This window comes from Narcine bancroftii, chromosome 2, assembly GCF_036971445.1.
Source record: "Narcine bancroftii isolate sNarBan1 chromosome 2, sNarBan1.hap1, whole genome shotgun sequence".
Lineage (NCBI taxonomy): Eukaryota > Metazoa > Chordata > Chondrichthyes > Torpediniformes > Narcinidae > Narcine > Narcine bancroftii.
The window spans coordinates 50,520,314-50,540,663 of NC_091470.1; the positions used below are offsets into that span (position 1 = coordinate 50,520,314).

At 37.9% G+C, this 20,350-nt stretch overlaps 1 protein-coding gene across 4 annotated transcripts in view; it reads left to right on the forward strand.

Annotated features, from left to right (window-relative positions):
- meis2a (Meis homeobox 2a) overlaps positions 1–20,350 on the forward strand; it is a 118,775-nt gene that overhangs the window by 14,971 nt on the left and 83,454 nt on the right. For 2 of the 4 annotated variants that reach the window (XM_069916644.1, XM_069916645.1), the window contains exon 8: positions 11,961–12,011. The exons of the other annotated variants lie outside the window; for them this stretch is intronic. In XM_069916644.1, the coding sequence (XP_069772745.1) occupies positions 11,961–12,011 (51 nt within the window). The remainder of the gene's footprint in view (positions 1–11,960; positions 12,012–20,350) is intronic. 4 annotated transcript variants of the gene reach the window in all.

Here is a 20,350-nt window from a genome sequence, read left to right on the forward strand (position 1 = left end):
CAGGAGCTTGATGCTTCATTTTTCACATTCTTGCAATTATGTTAACGCTTGAAGCGTTTTGACTCCAAGTCTGCTTGCAACACAGGCATAACTCAACACTGTAGATTTTTACCCTTATGCAGTTTCATTAACAGGTCGCTCAGGTCCCGGCTGAAATTCAAAACTGTCTGGTTGCAGTGGGTTTGCTGAGTTATGGTGGTAAGATGCAGGTTGGAGGATGAAAGAGATAGCCCTGGGGTGGTGGGTTGACTCTGTCTGTGTGTGTGTGTGTGTGTGTGTGTGTGTGTGTGTGTGTGTGTGTGTGTGTGTGTGTGTGTGTGTGTGTGTGTGTGTGTGTGTGTGTGTTAGATAGAGGTAGAGAGAGAGAGAGAGAGAGCTGTGACTGACTCATGAGTGTGTGCATGTGTGCAGGCATGTTAGAGGTAGAGGGAGAGAGAGCTCTGGCTGACTCATGGGTCTGTGCATTGTGCATGTGTGCAGGCATGTGTGTAATCATTATTCATGTTCAGGGGAATACAGCTTTAAAAGTCACAGGCATTCCCTCAACACTATACCATTCAATCAGCCTAAGTTTGTTGAAAGTTTATTATGTAAATCACAGCATCAAAGAATTTGGACCTGTTAGAAGAGTACTTCAATATACATCACAACTCTTGTGCCTAAGTTCATAAAATAATTTGTAGTAGCTTACAAGGAATAGATTCAAAAAGTGTTTCATGGGCTTCTCATTTGCAAATCAATGAGAAATCAAAAGTTTTCGACCAGTATTGTACAGTGGTTATAAGTTCATTTAAGTCATTCTAAGTGTGCTGCATTCAAATGTAAACAAGTCTTGAAAGCTTGTCAAGTTTTATGAAATACATTTGTAACAGTGGTCATTTGGATTTCCATGACTTTTATTTCACAGAAAACTGTTTGCATTTTATGTTTTGCTTTTGTACTGCTTGAACGATAAATTGATATTAAGTTCAAGACAAACTTAAAAAGACAACAATTTGAATCATTAAATGTCACACATTCAGTACTGGCTTTATACTTTATGGGGTATTTCTATAGTCAGATGTGTGGAATAATAATAGCCTACTGTTTCATATTTATTTCAAAATATTTTTTTTAATGCAAGGCATAAATCACATAGTTCCCACAAGGCATTTGCAGTGTCATGGGATTCCAGCAGCGAGCACCTTCATTCAAAGTTAAATACAGTGTGAAATTCATGAGACCCACAGAAATATTGAACATGCATAACATTACAACACTGTGCAACAATGATATACCTTCTACATACATGATTCACGTCTGCTTATTCTATCACTCTTTCCTGGGTCATTTAGTGCCATGGAGTTCTGTGTGCAGAAAGTGGCAAAAAAAAAGCAGTAGTGAGTTCACAGGGAAGCAAAACTGGTGTTAAGGGAGTAAGCAAATCAAAATTAAAGCTGTTAGATTGAATGCGAAAACTGTCCCTAGTGCTGATAGACAACCATCATACTGCATGTACTGGGTAAATTCTGCCTGTCAGTCTTAGATATTAGCAGACTGGTTAATTTGGGGTCTCTTGTTATTTCACGATTGATGAACTTGTAACATAAAAAACAAAGTGAGGGAAACAATAGGATTTGAGCTTTTTCTACAGGTTAACCTATTCATGGAATTGTTCCAGTGTTGCTAACCTTCACCTCTGACCTTGTTTAACAAATACACCCTTCTCCCTTAACACACCCCTCTTCACAAATGCATCCATCCACCCTTCTCCCTCAGAAACAGAGTTGCTTAGAAATTCATCTCTGGTAAGTAATGTTATATGTATTAAGAGCAACACCACTTTGTTCTCTTCTGCTGAAGTGCTGTTCCACACTTTGAATGTAGAATACAGCAGAATTTGGACTCCATAGCATGCCACCGATAGATGGTGGCTATCTTCAGGTTGTCAGAAACCTTACCCTCTTCCAACCATCTCCACGTTGCTATTCTGTTTTACTCCTGTTTTTTCCCCTGTGGGGTTAAAATGAAATTGAACACAGTGGATGCCGGAAATCTGAATTAACAGCAGCAAATGCTGGAAACACCCTGCAGGTCAGGCAGCATCTGTGGAAAGGGAAACAGTGCATGTTTCACATCCAGGGCCTTTCATCAGAAATATGAGGGAAAGAAAGCTAATGAGTTTGAAATCATCAACTGACTCCAATGCCAGCAAAATCAATGGCCCTTCAAAATTTACGTTAGAGTTTATCGAAATAGGAAACAAAGTAGGGTGAGACCTACGAGTGAGAGGACAATGGTGATCTGGTGCCTAACAACCTGGCACTCAGCAAACCAGCTGTCCATTGGCTAATCTGCTACCCAACAAGAAAATCTATTTAGATGTAGGTGTATTTCTGCCCTACTATCATTGATCAATAGAAAGCAAATACAATGTTCTTCACTGTTTATTGCATTTTGAGGCTTGATCCAGTGCCAAAATACATTTTACCTTAATTAAGTGAAGCATTTGTTTGAGCCCTCATTAAAAAGCTGCCATGAATGATGGAAACAGGGTTTTGACCCAATATGCTGATTGTCCTCTTCCCTCCATGGACACTACCTGGTCTGTTGAGTTCCTCCAGTGCTGTTTTTTTGGCTCTAGTTTCCAACATCTACACTCTTGTGTCATCCTGAACAACTGGCTGAATGGCTGAGAGTTCAGAGGAAAGAACATGAATAGGTGTGGAAACTAGATTTATTTTCTGGGGCAAGCACAATGGTAGTGAGGTAACTTTATTTTAAAAACACACCAACATCCCATTGAACGTCCATTTCATTCAACTTCCAACCAGTCCATGACCTAGACAGTTATTGCTGATGTGCCATCAATACAGGTGACTGTTTCACCTGCAACGTTCAATTAATCCACAAGCTCAAAGAGCAACAAACAAATACAAATACCAACAAACAAATACAAATACTCCTTGCCAGAAACCTCCACATTGGCAGCAGACTCCGCCATATTCTCCAAAATGCTATAGAAGTTCCTGGCAAATGGCCCAATCTATTGAGCAGCTCATGGTGCATAGAGAGCATCCATCCTTCGCAGTTACAGTACTGATGCCCCTACTCTCCAAAGAGCTGTTTCTGGGTCATTATTTTTCCACTTGCTCTGATGCTCACTGAATTATCTAGTATAGATCTGTCTTTCTCTATAGGCCATATGGTGTCAATTTGTGCACTGGTTCTTGGAAAGGTAAGAGCCAGCAATGATGACTTCTGAGGTGGACCCAAGATATCTGGTGGACTTCATAAATGGAGGATGCCGCATGATTAGTGGGCATTGGAAAAGGAAGGCATTAACAGATGAGTGACAGTGTTGTGCACCAGGTTTTCATACTGAGCAAGTAATTGAGAAAGGGGCGACTTCTGTGAAAGACCTCCAACCTTGCCATTTCCAGTACTTCCTCTGTAAGCTATTAGACCAGAATGGAACAAGCATCACAATTAATACCTTTAAACAGGACAATAATTTTGCCCTCAGAACATGTGATAATACCTTTGACAGAACTGGCTAAAGTTTAATAGCCTGGTCTCTTTTCTAGTGTCAAAAAGGAGTACTATATTGATAATTGCAGTGAACAACAATCAGTGACATACTGTTAATGTAACTGCAGCTACTTTTTAACATAACAGTGATTTCAGGCCCAATAGGGTAACTGGCCAGCATCTCTGTCTCAGAACCTTGTAGTAAACAGTCATGTCCATCATGAAAGAAAGCAATTTTAAATCACTGACAATTCATTCAATATGAAAATGCAACTCCAAAGTAACAATGTTTTTTTTTCCATAATTGCCACACCAAATAATAGGGCAATCCCATTATTATTCATGCAATTAGTCCATTGTGTGAAAAACTAATATTCCTGTGATATGCAGTAATCACTATTTTGAAATAGTGTCAGTACAAAATTCAGATCCTCTATTGTTTAATCCGTCACTTACACTCAGGAACAATTTTTAAACAACTGATAGTCATATCTTAAACAAATTCAATTTAAATAGGGACTCATTTAGCAGAATTTAAAAGTCAATATTGTTCATCATTTCACTTTATAATTTCTTACCTTTTCAAGAGATTGGAATGTTGTTAATGAATTCAGCACCTATATTATTCTTTACTAAAATGAACAATTATTTCCCAAAATCAAGGATAATCTAGTCTTTGTATTTTTGATTGATTAATTAATCTGTCATATCTGGAGAATATGGCATAGGAAGAGAAAGCCATGAAAGGTTTCACCCCTACTGCTGGTAAATGGGATAAATGCAGTTTATATGGAGCAAAAGGATCAGCATGAATAGGGAGGGACCAAAGGGCCCTTTTCCATATTGTACAACTGTCTGACGAACCCAAGTAATTAACACTGAGGTAAAGTCTGACCCTTTCGAAGTATTATATGTGGAACCCTACCATCTGAAACACGTTTGAACATGCACAATATCCTCACAAATAACACTCATACTCTGTATAATTTCAAGTTATGTTTGTTCATTCAGCAAATTTCTTATTTCAGACTTTATCTTTTTTTGTGTCGTTAGGTAAAGAGGTGGCAGGAGGTTTGCAGGTTAAAGTTGTATCTTGAGGTTTGACAGCCAGTTGAAAAAAGATGTCTAAATGAATTGCTTCAGTCCCTTCTGATGTTCACATTTTAACAAGTTTGCGGTCTGGTTAATTAACATCAAATCAGCAAGTCGGTGATGGCCTATTTGTTCAATTAATAAACTAGACACACCCTTCATATTCTATACAAGGGCATTCCAATGCAGTCCAATGCTAATCTTCTTCTTCTTTGGCTTGGCTTCGCGGACGAAGATTTAAGGAGGGGGTAAAAGTCCACGTCTGCTGCAGGCTCATTTGTGGCTGACAAGTCCGATGCGGGACAGGCAGACACGGTTGCAATGCTAATACTGTTATTAGCATTGCCACGGTTGCAATGCCAATGCTAATACTGTAGGCAAAAGAAAGTAAACTTGGTTGTCAAGTTCTGATTGTATGCAACCTGATGAAATAGCCTTTCACACATACACTCAGGAACAATTTTTAAACAACTGATAGTCATATCTTAAACAAATTCAATTTAAATAGGGACTCATTTAGCAGAATTTAAAAGTCAATATTGTTCATCATTTCACTTTAGTGCACACATACAGACAGATAGTACACCCTACACACAAATGTATATGCAGAGCTATCCAAAATAAAATTATTTCAAAATAATTTACAAGTTTTTAGGATTGTTCAACAGTCTCACCACCTGTGAGAAGTAGCTGTTTCTCAGCCTAGCAGTCCTGGTTTTTATTGATCCTATATCTCTTCTTCAAGCACATTTTTGCTTGATATTTGATATTATGTCTGGATTTCACAATCCAGATTACTTAAGGAAATTTCAGCATGTGTGAGATAAGGATTTCCTTAACTTCAGCCTACTTCTTGCTGGGTGGGAAATATTTCCATGCATTACAAATACTTTTTGTATTCATGCAGTACAGGTGAATCCCCTCTCAAAGAGGAATATTCTGGAACATCAGCTGCTGCAGAGGCAATGTATAATTTAGAACCACTTGAACACTCCAATATATTAGCAAAGTATTACACTTAAATTTAAAGTGTAAAATAACAGATCCCCCATAGCCTGTTCAAATTATGCTGATTGAACAATAAATTTCATGAAGTTGTTCAATCAACATAATTTGAACAGGCTCTGAGAGATGTTTTGTTAAAATTTGTGTCATGATTATTTTTACCCAATCACCATTATCCAGGTCACTTATAAGACAACAACATTCAGCTTCATATTTTGAACCATCAATTTTACATGCTTTTAAAAATCATATCCTATTGTTTCCTTGCACACAGAGTGGACAGGCATAGAATGATTCACTTGTAGTTGTATCTTATGTGCTATCATGCTTCAATATAAATGAGCAGATAGCTAATGTAAAAGAGCACATCTTTATATCTATACTGAATTAAACTAAAATATGATATTTGCTCTTATTAAAATGTCATAAATAATTTAAGACAAGGCTCACTCTGATTTTGAATGTTAGAAATGAAGATCGTCTTGAGATTTCTAATCCTCCTAATCAGGGTGATGATTTTATTCTAAACAGATTAAAGATTCCAACACTGCTGATCAATTAATAGCAAACTCGTGACATCCATAGCTGTACAATTCAAGTTATTACATAGCTATTGCATGTGCATCACTGGGTCTGTCAAGTTCTCAAGTGTTGCTTGAGAAATAGCTTCTCAATGTACTGGGAGGACCAAAATTCCCTTTTCCATAACAGAGGCTTGTGGATAGATGAATGCTTTCTTCAGGAAACTCTTGCATGAAATCCTTTCTTTATTTTGTTGCTCTATTATGTCAATTAAATTTCAGTTTGGATGTTTAAGAAATTTTTACAAGAATTAGAGCATTGTGGGTGCATTCCTGTAATATTTTTCAAGACTTGTGGTGTATTAATATTGCCAATTATTGCCTACCAATTTGATGTGAAGTTAACAGCAATTAAATAATGAACTTTCCAAACGACTGAAAAAAAAGGAAAAGTCTGACAAATAGCATTGATATACATTTAGATGATTTTTTTTAAGTTAGGAAAATTCTCAGGATTTAAATTCTTTATTACTTCAAGAAGGAGAATTATATCTCCATTTTTAAGTTGAGTTTTTATAAGCAGTGAAGTTTTACCTTAGTATATTAATAATTATATGCACGCAAGTGAGACTTTAATCAAATGGTGTCTGTAAATTCATATCACAGATTTTTGGTTTTGTGAAATCATTTCATTTTTACTTTACTTGGCCAACACACTACAATAGGAGAAAAAGGTCAAAAAATTATATCTGGTTAGATGTCATCCTGGCATTCTAGTTTAGTATTTGGTACTAATTTAAAAATGTGTCGCTTAATCAAAATGTGAGATATAAAGAGCTAGATAATCATTAGCTATGCATCAAAGAGCAATTGATGTTGACAAAATTGGTGTATGGTTGTGGTAAAGGGACATTTTGTTTTAACTCATTTTTGTTAGGCCATTTTGTACAGAGCAATTGAGTAATCCTCCTACTGAGAATTGGCAGAAATTGCTGTAAAGCAGAATCTGTCATGCGAAGGATTGATAATCCAGTTTATCAACTAGCACATATTAAAACAACCCATTCCTTAAAAGGTTTAGTTTGAATGCATTCTGCGTCAGGCAAGAAGATTTTCCATAGTTCAAGCAGAGCTGTAATTAATCCTAAACACTGCTACCTTAGGGGAATGAAAAAATGAACATTTGTTACTTTTTTCCAGTTTCTTTCCCAAACATGTATAATTGATCAAACTCACAAGTGAATAAGATGCTGCTTCTTTGATGTCATCAGTCCTCTTGGGACAATGAGCTAGATTGATACCATCCTTTCTTTACTCTTTTCCACACCCTGTTTCTCTTAATCTCCTCCTAGTATTCAACCCACAGCAGTTCCAAATTGTGGTTTCCTCAATACCCATGCCCCTTCTGCAGTTAGATATCTGTGAATCTCACCTGCCCCTTTGATTTGCCTCCCCATTCCCTTTCTAACTGCTTGACTTCCTCTTTTGTTTCCTTTGATAACTGGGGCACTCATTTGCTCAGACGTAATTCGGAACACACTCTTTAGATCTTGGTGCCACCTAGTGCATTCATCACCCACCAAGAAAGTCAACATTTCAAATATTCAGGCTGGACATATGCGTGGAAACAAATTTCCAAACAGTGTTTTCAGTACATCAGTGAAATTAGCTTTACTTGTCAAATGTTGAGTCTCTGATAACAAAGATGGCAGGTTGTTGGTATTTTTCACCTGTCATCCACTGACAAAAAGCTGCGTGCCTTGAACCACCCTGAGCTTTCCTAACCTGCAAACCTCATCTCCCCACTCCCCTCCCCAAACACTCAGCAAAACATGGCAGAATAGAGCTTAAGTCCATACGGTGACTTTCACTACAATCAGAGCCATGTAAACAGGTGGCTATGATGGCCACCATACTTGAAGTACCTAGCACATTATGTACTGTGCATTATTCACATGGCAGGGACAGGAGCTCTGGACAAATCTTTATCCTTAAGAGCTGTATTCATAGTCATATGGTGCCATTAATTATACTAACATTGGAAGATGATTCACAGGAGCATTATCAAACTAAATGACACTGAATCGCACATTGTGGTAGCAAGGTAAATGACTTAAAGTTTCTACAAAGTAGACAAAGGAATATCTTAAAAGTGGATCGTAGTGGGGGGGGGGGGGGGGTTGTAGGGTGACATTGTGGCCATACTACTGGATAAATATCCAGAAATTTAGTCAAATGATCTGCAGACATTAATCCAAATCCTATCATGACACCTAAGGCTACAGCCAAAAAAATGGTTAAAAACTCACTTGGTTCAACAAATGTCCTTCAGAAAAGAAATTCTGCAATTGTTACCCGGACGATATGTGACTCAACCATATAACAATGTGGTTAACCTATAACTGTCTTTGAAAATAACCTGGTAAACCATCGATGCAAGCAATAAATGGTGACATTGTCAGTGACACCCACATCCCAGGAGGATATAAATTAAAAACAAATTGAGAGAGGGGGCAAGGGGTGGGAGAGAATCAAAAGGAGCATTAGGATTTTTTAAGATGAACCCACATGGACGTGCATTTTGCATTTGTAAGATGACTTTTCTGTAATTACTTTGAACATTGAAAGCAACAGTTACATCTTGAAGTGCTTAAGTCATGTGTGCTTTGGGCTGTGATGATACAAAATGAATCCAATCTTCCCACCACCAGATTAAGAGTTTCCCCTGTTCAGTACAATAGCAGATGTTTCATTTTTGGCAGTTTCCTCCCTTCCCATCTGTAGACATTGAATTTAATTGAGCTACACATTTGGATATTCTTGTCGAAAGTTGGACAGTCCGTCTCAAGAGCCCGTTCCGTCATAGAGGGCCTCATGTGCGTTAATATTTTTATCCCTTAACCAACACCACCTAATAAATATCTGTTGATCTTTGAGGCACCATGCTTTGCAAAATTGCTTTCTAAATTAAAACAGTGATGTTCATCAGCCAGAGACTTTGGATGTCAGATTTTTTGGACATCTCGAGGTTGTGAAAGTAGCTACAAAAAGACAAGTTTGTTATTTTTGGTTTTGAACACGTTAAAGCCATAGGAGATCTTATTAAATTTCTGAGCAGCCAGTCAGGTAAACTGTCTTGTAGTCCAATGCAAAAAAAAAACCCCAAAAGAAACAGCTCGAACATGTCTGAAACTCGATCCGAGTTAATAACTGCCCATTATTTGTACTGCCTCACTCACTACAATTGTGCCGGGGATCGGCAAAGTAAAGTGCCCATTTTGAGAATGAACAAGCTATAGGACTGCCAGGTTGAAATTTACTGCACAGCATGTCTCATACTGAATCATGGGCATTTCGTAATCGCAAGCCTGTTTCTTGCAATATATTTCACATAAAACAGAGTTCCACTTTGTGTCTTTGTAGAAAGATAAGTGGTTTGGGGGCAGGGGGCGGGGTGGTTTCTGGTGAAAGCTGAGAGTGGTGATCCTGAAGAGAAGGATACTTTCATGATCCAATTAGCATAAGAGAAGTTAAATTATTCATGACGTGATTCTATGGGGAGAAGTAAAGTTAATGCATATAGTTTTTAACTTTCTTCCTCTCTGCTGTGAGAATGAACTGCTGCATTCAGTACTCAACCATTTATTGAAAGCTCCAGTGGCATGTTAGAAACCAGTGGTCCTGTAAACACTGAGATTCATCTTGCTAGTGCAGCTCTCAACAGAGAGCATCTGGACGTGTTCCAAAAGGTGATTAAACAAATTGATCAGCATTAGTTGCCATGTCACATGCCCAAAACTCTGGATTGAAAGAAAGGCACATCTGACTTTGGGCCAAGATACTAACGTCATCCTTTTTTGCAGTATTCAGATGGTCTACATGCCTCTGTGTCATCTTTGTGTTCAAATGGCCTGCGATTATTTGCAAGTTCTGGAAATGGTCCTCCCAGTAGCAATGTCTGTGCTTGTAGATCAGCCTGTGGAGTTCACATTAACTGGGCTAAACATTAGACGGGGGAAAAAAAAATGATCAAAAATAATCTCAAAACAGATATGACCAATCTTTACTATAAGTTATATTACCATTTATATTAGCACTGGTACAAGAGTTGCTTCCTCTTCAGTTGATTAAGGGGTTTCCCTACCAATCTCAGCCCCTCAATGTCCAAAAGCAGAGGGATCCTAGATCATGATCCTTCCCCACAGGACTCTTGCATTAACCGCACTGAGCCTCGCTGCATCCCTCAGCACATAATCCTGCAGTCTGGAATGTGCCAATTTCCCATTAATCCAGATTCCCTAAGATGACAGGGAGACAGCACCATGGGCATAGATGGCGACCTATCCAAAGCATCACGCATTGCCAAATGCACGATTTTCACTTGGTTTCATTGCAGGTAACTGTCTTCCAGTTGCTATCCAGAAAGGTATTAAAAGGGTGAAATATCAGCAGGACCCAATCATCTTGCCTTTCACGGAGATGAGGCAGCTTCATTCAAGTTCATTTACTTTAATCTGACTGTCCGTATACGACTTTGATGATGCAGCATTTCTCCAGACCATAGTGCGTGTGCACACACACACACTGTAATAACCACATGCTAGACACATAAAGATATAATTTAAAAATAAATCGATATAAATATTTTTGGATGATTTACTTGCATACAAGATACTGCTCATCAATGTCACTCACTGAGCCTGGCAGTCTTGATTTCTGCCTCACCGGAGACACATTTCAGTGTAGAGAGAGGTTAGGAGCCATTCAACCCATCACTGTCTGATGCTCTCTCACGTATCCCTGGTTGTTTTGTGACCTCACTGCCCCCTAGAATTCAAGAAAAACACAAAACAAGTGCTGGAGGAACTCAGCCAGTCTCAATGTGTCCAGTGGGGATAAAGATAGAATATTGGAAGTTTTGCTCAGAAAAGATTGGCAAATTAAATGATTTGATGTAAATAGATAGGTTCAATAAATAGACAAATTAATTTTAGTGAAATTGTCAGCAATATTGCTCATTCATAAAAAAAACTGATCACGTAATGGAGAACTTAATGAACATCATATCCAAGTACTGTAAAACCCCTGGTATCCGGCAGCTCTGGGGATTGGTAAATGCCGGATAAATGAATTTTCCGATACCTTGAGATTTTGTGATGTGAGGATTGGTGAACTAATAGTAAGTCGTGCCAGTTTTAAACGTCTGTATTTTTTACCTATTCGTTTTCCGCTATTTTTTTTTGCCGGTTGCTTGAGGCTGTCAGTTGCTTCAATTCCAGATGACAGAATTTTACTGTATATGCTTTATAGAGATGTTAAGCTGAGTATGAGGACTATTGAAATTAAAAAGGTATTTCAACTTTTGTAGGCAAATATCTTGCACTGGAAGCAATATTTAGGAATAAGTTTGATATTACAGAAGAAAATTTAATGAAACTTTAGATAACAGTTAAGTAACAAAAAATATTTCATGGTGAAATGTTCATTGCATGTTGATCCTGAGCATCTCTTCTTCCATTGCCTTGGTAGGGCATCATTGGTCCCTTTTGGGAATGAGAAACACCTACAGGTAGAGGTTAAGATCAGCCTGACCATTCCACAACAAGTTTCGTGGAATGTGTATTTGGGAATTATCAATGGCGCAAAGCCTAATGTGCCTTTTAGTGTTAATGTACTGAATGATGCAGAGTGGCAGTCAGACAACAGAGAAATTTTGAGGAAATAAACTGAGTTTTTTAACAATAAGAATGAGTAGGTGAATTATTTATATTGCAAGAAAATTAACGAGTAGGCTGAGTTCCAATACAATCTTTCTTTTTGGTTACTTGATAGATAAATTCGGTCTTCTGCAAAGGAAAAGCCATCTTTGCCATCTTCTACTAGGTCAGTTATTTTATACCCACAGTGTGATAAAATAATGCATGTGACAACCACAGATATATGTGTAGCATATTAGTAGTTATTAAAGGTGTATATAAATATCTGTGAAAAGATTGTTATTTTTAAGTAAAACAAATGTATACTGCATGCTAATTATACTTTTCAGTTGACATTTAGCTATTCCTTTGTTAAAAAGAAATCTTTACATATGTTTAAATCAAAATGTGCTTAGTTTTCGTGTAGCAACTTGTTTGCATGTGTTCATAGTGCGCAAAATGCATGCATCAATCAGGAGTGATTCAGGGTCATGATAATACAATCAATGGCCTCATTTTTACTGGTCTAAATCTTTGTAATGTGTGAACCATTTTAAAATCTTGAGAGATATGTCTTTAACCTTGGACATAGTACTGATTCTAATGCAAGCAGTTTTCACCAATGGACAAAGTGAGAGGGATTTCTTATATTTCACTAAAATCAAAATTTAAAATGTGTTTTCAGTTTGATTTTCCTTTGTCTTTACTTCGTCTTTTTTGCTCAGAATTTTTTTTCCCAGAAAACACTTACAACCTCTTACAGATATTCAGCTATAATAATATAATTTGTGTATTTTTCGACCACTTTCATGTCATCTCTGTGCCTGAATTCCCTGTTACTGTAACTTAACGAATGACATGAAAGCATGGTTTTTAGCTCAAGATTACAGTTATTAAAGTCTGATTCCTACCTGGAAGCTAAATGTTTCTGATTCCCAGCTCACAGCAGAATTTGAAACCAATGCTAAAATGAGGCTGCCTAATTACTCCACTGCTGTCCCCTCCCCTTCTCATTCAGCATACAGTGCTGAGCTGATGTGAATCCATCCCTATGGCACAACCACAACATAAACACATTTGACTTCAGTCCAGTTAAGATGCCCAGAACAATTTCTGGTTCACTAATTTTTATGACAAGGCAATACAAGTATTTCAATAGCCTAAATAGAAGCAGATCACATCCCACCCTTTCTTTTGCTTAACCCTTCAAGGCATTTCAGTCTTTCTTTTTGATTGTACATAAGTATTCTAAGTTTATATTCTTTCCACTAATGTAATATTGATATTCTGGTTGACATTTATAATTGCATTATCTAGAATGGGGAAAATGTTGCATTGTTTGGTATATTTGGAGATAAATATTCCAGATAGGAATGAATGAATACAACATGCATTTTTGCAAATGCACCTAATCTAATTTTATGGAATGGATACAGATTGGTTCCCCTCCAAATTCCGATGTACACTACATCAGTACAAGAATTTGCACTGAAGCTATTTTGGATTTGAGACATTGAGAACAAAATGTGTCTGCTGTTGACAGAGAAATGTCTAGTTGTGTGCTAACAGCATTCATTTGAATACTTTGTGTGTAACCAACTTTTCTAATAACCTAAAAATAAATAAAACGAGGGGAAAATATTTCACCTCAAAGTTGATACTATACTTAGTAAATTGACTGGTGATTCACTTTACTTAAAAGTATAATTGATTTATTAAGAAACAAGTGTCTTGACTGAAGAATTGTTCCTTGATAAAATAATATTTTTAAAATTGCATTCTTTAATATTTTTATTACTAAAAGTATGGAGTATGAACTACCCTGTGCTAAGAACTACATTTAACTAATACAGTTCAAGTGAATAAAGAGGAAGTCTTGTGTTTGCTATAGAATTGTTGCATTGATTGCCATTCTATCTGTTTTTATCTTGTCTTTAGATGAATGTTTAGTCATACTTTGTGTTGCAGTGGATGCTGTGTGTTTTCTTCTTATTAAATTGTCATGGTTTACATTTCTTCTCATAAAACAAGTAAAATAATACAAGTGGAAGCCTATTTATTTGCAACTCAAAAGATAACAGTTTAAAATTATAGTATATTTAATTTTATATCATATATGGGTGGTGCGATCAGGACTGGGGTTAGAATCCCGCACTGTCTGTAAGGAGTTTGTATGTTTTCCCCGTGTCTGCATAGGTTTTCCCTGGGGGCTCCAGTTTCCTCCCACCTTTCAAAAAAAACATACCGGAGGTTGTAGGTTAATTGGGCGGCACGGGCTCGTGGGCCAAAAGGGCCTATTGTGGTGCTGTATGTCTAATTTTAAAAGAAATTAATGTAAAATTTTTAAAAGTTAAATTAAGAAAACTAAGTTAAAAAATTAATAGGATAACACTGCTTGCTGCACATTCCTTTTCTCTGTCAGCATCATTTAAGCCTGATGTTAAAATACTCACATTAAAGCTATATGTAATACCTGCAAAAGTTAGTGGTTAGTATCAGTTAATTTCAAACAATATCAAACTGCTTGATTATGACTTACCACGAAGTAACCCTCCAGCACTGGTTGCACATTGGCACTCTTATTAATAGATCAATAGTTATTGTACAAATATCCTCAATCATCTCCACATTTCATACATGTTGTAAATAGTGCTGGATATTAAAACAATGACTATGTAGCTTATATATACCAGCCAGATTCAAAGCTAGCTAAAGAAAATGGTTTAAAAAGTTACATTTCAGATGATCAAGGTTTAATAGATATTAATTTGTTATGTTTGTAACTACAACCACTATCTTGCTTCAACTACGAATAAAAAGTACACTAATCTCTAGGGATTCAAATTCTAACAAAAGATGTTTGAAAGATGTGATTAATTGCTGCACAACATTTATGAATACCAAATGTTTGCATTTTGGCAATAGAAACTGAAATATTTTACTCAAAGACACATGCAAGAGAACTATGAATAGAATTTTCTCTTTATTCATGATGTACCGGGGCAAAATTCCAGACATTCAGTCATTGTGGTTAACCATTTGGTGTTGAAAAGGTATCAGAAAATTATTAATGTGGTTGAATGTAGAGAAGATGGAGCTTAGTTCTTTACAAAAATGTATTATTGAAAGTTCTAGAAGAAAAATCAGTTAATCAAAAATGATAATAATTGTTTCTGTAACCAAATAGTTTACAGCAAAAGGTAAAGATTAAGCTCTTAAACAGTTACACCTGGTTAAGTATGGGCGATTACAATAATTGAAGTCAACAGTTCTTTTAGTAATGATTGTGGAATGTGGTTTGCAAAGAATGATGTGATATCTTACCTATTTTGCATTAGAGTACTTAACGAGAGCACACTCCATGGGCAGCAGAAGTTGCATGTATCCTGGGGTACAGTCCGTAGAACAATTGGGTGCCTGGTGGAGACATCTGTGAATGTTGACCTTTTGACCTTTAAAAGAATGCTCTGGAGGTGGAGGGAATGTAACTGCTGTTATGGCCTTGAGGAGATTGAAAAATGCACAGGAGGAAACAACCAAAATTCTCTGTCAACTTAAAACTGAATAAATCAGGCAACAGGTTTAATAAATAGGGTATCTGTGTGCCCTAGTTCTGTGGTGATTTCCAAGCTAATCCTGTCTCGGTGAATTGAAAGTTATTTTTGAGTGAAAGGTTAAAGCTCATAAAATGGCCAGGGTGAGAGGTGAACATGTGACGAGGATTACTGCAAATTTGGGCACCTGCTTTTTTTTGGTCTGAAACATTCTCTTTCAGACAAATGTGAAGCATTCTTGGTATATAATTATGGGGCATACACAAGTTAAAACGTGCACACATTTGCACTAAATAGTTCCTGTTCTTCTGGGAATTTACATTCCTACCATACATTACAAAGTCATTACCAGCCATGTTCAAGGCTATTTTCTTGTAGCTGCTGGGAGTATCACCTTTATAAACTCTGACATGCAAGGTCCTTTGGCTCAGACTATGCACATTCAGGGAAGGTATTTAGCCATCAGCCAGCAATGTGCGACACTTGACTTGCCATTTGATGTTACATTGAGATGATGATGTGGAAAAGGTGGGCTGCAAAGCAACCCCTGCCTGATTGATATTTTACAGCCAGAAGCTATGAGGGCATCAGGTTTTGACCAAAATGGGTCGAGATGAAAAGGTGACGGGCCTTATCAAGTCATGGGCAACTCTTGCATGCGTGTGCACCGATTCCAGGGCTAGTTGATTCCCTTGAGGTCTGATTGAGTTCCGAGTTTGATCAAGGGCAGCTGTGTTGGAGAGGAGGAATGGGCTGGTGGTGAAGAAGAAGGTCGGTGGGGAGGGTTTCAGAGTAGAGGGGGTGCGGAATGCAGCTGTGTAAAATAAAATGTAGCTTGAATGAAATGCTCTTCGTGTTGGTTCCGACTCAGAGAAGCAGCTGCACGCTGACTTTTTTATCTGACAGCACAAAGGACAGTGAAACAGAAAAGCAAGTAGGCAAAGCAAAGAGACAAAAGCAGTGATCAGCTAACACAGCTCCACACAGCCTGACTAATTTATGAGAAAAAAACTGTGCACTTCACTCCATCAGCACTCTAAGGAGACGGGTAGAATGGGAGGAAGTTTTCATTGACTCCTCCGAGCAACTGCGGAAACCACTGGAGATACTTCGGAGTTTGAACTTTATCAGGGTCTACGCTTAATCAATACACTATTGGAAAAAGAATTAATTACAAAAGCAGAATAAAACAGCTGCATTTTAAACCAAGGAGCCATCAATTCTTTAATCTTTCAGTTACAGCTTAGGTGCAGTGAGGATCATTTTGGCTTCGTGTAATGAGGAACTGAGGGAGTCTCCCCATGAATGGTTTGGGAATTTGCATTAGTTGGTTTCAATCTGTTTATCATCACTGCATGTGGTTTTAACCTTTCTTCATTTTCCCGTTTTATCTGTTAAATGATCAATTCTGTGCCATTTCCACACAATTTCACCATCCACTGCAGGGGAGAGAATGAGTGCTACAGTCATCAGTGCCATGAGAAAGCGTCTTAACCTCATCCATTCCCTTTTCAGTGGGCTTAGGGCTGATTGGTTTCAAGCTGGACAAACCTCTATTGTACAATTCCAGGGTCAGGGACCTGCCTGTTAAAGAAACAGTAATTTGAACACAGTCTGTAAACGTTTCATCTGTAATTTCCATAATGGTGAATTTCAAGGAGGGTTGTGGGGGTTATGGGAGATGAATTAGGTTTTTAGTGAGCTCATTAGGAAGCCAAACAGAGTTTAGACAGCAAGGCAGTGAACATAGCTGTAATCAGTTCTGCTCGCTTTGTTCCCTGCCTTCAGGACATTTTTTGGAAACTTCATGGCAGGGACTGATGAGAATATGCTGAGAGAGGCTGGAATCTGATGGTTGACTTGTTGATTTGTAAACCCTTAATTCATTATTACTCCAATTTAATTCAAGGAAATTACGCGATAAATAAGCCTTAATATCTCTTTACACCGATGCACTGTAAATCTATCTGGAGTGATTCTGGTCATTTGGATGCAATATTGCACACACAGGATCTGAAAGGGAGGGCCATTATTAACTAAACTGTATTTGATAATTCCCGTCACTGATTGAGATTTAACTGCATGCTGATTCGGAGCCGGCATCAAAGGTAGAACCCAATTTGAGCAGACAGTGTGTTTATTTAATGGTCTTGGAATGCCCACCTTTGTTTTTGTGGTTGGCAAAAAAAAGAACAGTTTCCTGAAAATTGGTGCATTTTGCTGTGTTAATTTTCACGCTCATTTCAATTAATTTAACATGACCCAGATTTCCTTCCTGTGGCTTAGTTTGACTGATTAGGACAGTAATACCTAGAATTACTATTTTTTTAAAGAAAAAAGCTAACTAAATGTAGATCTAAGGGTGCTACAAACTAAAGCTGGGTATCAAATGACAAAACCAATATTGGACGGAAGTGCTTTATGCTACAGCTATCTGTAAGGACACTACCTGCTTTTAAGCGATGTGAGGCCAATTTGGAATATTGCAGTTCCAACTGAATGCATCAGAAACAATGGTATCTTTGAGACGTGGCACCTAGATAACCTCTGGGGCCAATTAGTGTGATTTCTGTTGAATTGGCAGGATTGTTCATTCCCCTTTCAGAGTAAAATGGGGTGGGGTTGTTAAACTGCAAAATTCCTGTTTTGAACTGGACTTTATTAGGTGTGTAATAAATTTCAAACATTGAGATCTATTATTTTTGAGAACCCCCTACTCAGTAATTTTGAGCTGACACAATGTGCACACAGGTTCACCCTTCTGCAGCAGGCCTTCACAAGATGAAGGACAATATTGCAATATAAACAAATTTGTAGCACAGTGGGGTAGCAGTGAAGCCACTCTCCATTCGAGTGAACTTCAATGCTATCTGTATGGAGTTTACATGATCTCCCTGTTCCCTCCTACGTCCCAATGACATGTTGGCTTGTAGGGTAACTTGCTACTGTAATTTTCCCCAAGTTTATGGGGACCTAGTATAATTTAGGAGAAGGTGATGAGAATGTAGAGAGAATAAAATGAGAGTAGTGCAAATAGGTCAGTCTGGATTCAATGGGCTGAATGGACTATTTCCATGCCCAAAAAAAAGATGCTAAGCCATTTATTGGTGTGGCAATGTCAAAAATAGTTTGTAACTCCTGTGTCCAAGGATTTAGAAGTCATCCATGCTCCCATTTCTTGATGGCATTAATCACAATTCAAAAGAACCTGAATTCTTGATGAGTGACATGTGCATCAACAGATAATATAGGTTGAATACCCCTTATCCGAATAGCTGAAATGATCCAAAATACTAAACTTTTTTTGTGTGTGGTCCCATAAAGTAATACATAATAGAGTTTAGAAATCCCAATCAGAGAATGGGACAAAGCGAATATAAGTAGTGTGTGTAGATGCATATGTAAATATTTGTACTGTTATGTGAATTCATGTACCTTTAAGTCTGAGTGAATGTGCATTTTTAAAGTCTGAAAAATCTGAAAAAATCCAAAACCCAAAATACTTATGGTCCCAGGCATTTCAGATAAGGGATACTCGACCTGTATTAGCTTAAAGAACCCTCCTCCATATTTGAGAACACCATGGTTGTGTTGACATGTATAAACATTGAACACCTGACAGCTAATCAAATGAAGAGTGCAAGCAGATAGCAGCATATGCCATTTCCAGCAATCAAGAGGCATTCAGTTAATGACGTTAAACTGCATAAACCTCACCTCTTGTGTCTAAGCAACATCAGTCGTGTTCATCTGGTGAATAATTTTGTTAGTAGCATTGAATCATCTCACAGTGTTATAAACTGGCTTGAGGACCGTTCAGTTGGATTACTTCCTGAGAACTAGGTGTCATGTTTATGATCATAATATTGTGAGTGCAATACTAAAGATGAAATTCCAAAATGGACCCAGAGGTGGAGGAGACAGAAGTGAGCTCAAAATGGTGGCTGGCCAAAGTCATTACACTCTCACAGTGTTCCTGCCAAATGATCTCCCAGCATCACCTCCCAATACTTTTACTCGTGGAATTCCTGCATTGGACTGAAGTCAGGTAAGGGCGCTAGCTAAAACTGATAGTGGGGACCCGATGCATGTCAGTAGAGAGGAAAGAATGACTTTGAGCTTTTGTATCCTTTCTTTTGGGTCTATGAACAACTCTTCCCAAAAGGAGCCCAAAAGAACCCCCATCATCACCCTTCCAGCCTCCATGGCTCTCACATCCAGCATCAGCATCACTTCTGCCTCTCACCACCCTCACCTCTCCCTAGCTCTTCCCAATACTAACCTAGCCAATGACCGAGGCCTCCGCTTTTCTTGGCAGTCCCTTGTCAAGTACTGCTCATTTTCTGGCCCTCATGTCCTTCTGGTCAGTTGGGATGGAAAGAATTGTCACAGAAGATGTCCACCTCCTTATTCCCTGACTTGCCTGAGGTTGAACTTGTCCCTGAAATAAGAGGCAGTCGAAAATCTGAAACTAAGTGACTTCTATTCTAACCAATGGGCTAGATTGGAATTAATGCCACTTTCCAAACAAGATTTGTGTTACATTCTGTTGATAAGGGACAGAGTGGTGAAGTGGGATCATTAGAGCAGATCAGACATGATCTGACTGAATGGCCAAACAAGCTCAAGGGAGTGAACAACTCACTCTTGGTCTTATGTTCTAAAACCAAAGGGGCTTCATCTAATCAACTTAAATGGAGTTGATGTAACAAATAGTTTGTGAATTCCAAATGTTTCTGCAACAACATAGTCAATAGGGTTACTTTAATTTTAAATGGTATTTTAGTAGGGAGAACATTGAAAAAATTTAAGGTAAAAAAAAATTAAGGTAAGATTAAAGTGAGGCTCTGAAAACCTGGTGGAAATGGCTGTTAGGAGGTGATTTGAAGGGAAGAAGGAGCTTTGGATACTTAGATTTAGGAGGAGGGTTCCAATATGGCAGCTGGGTATGCATCAACAAGTGGATCATGAT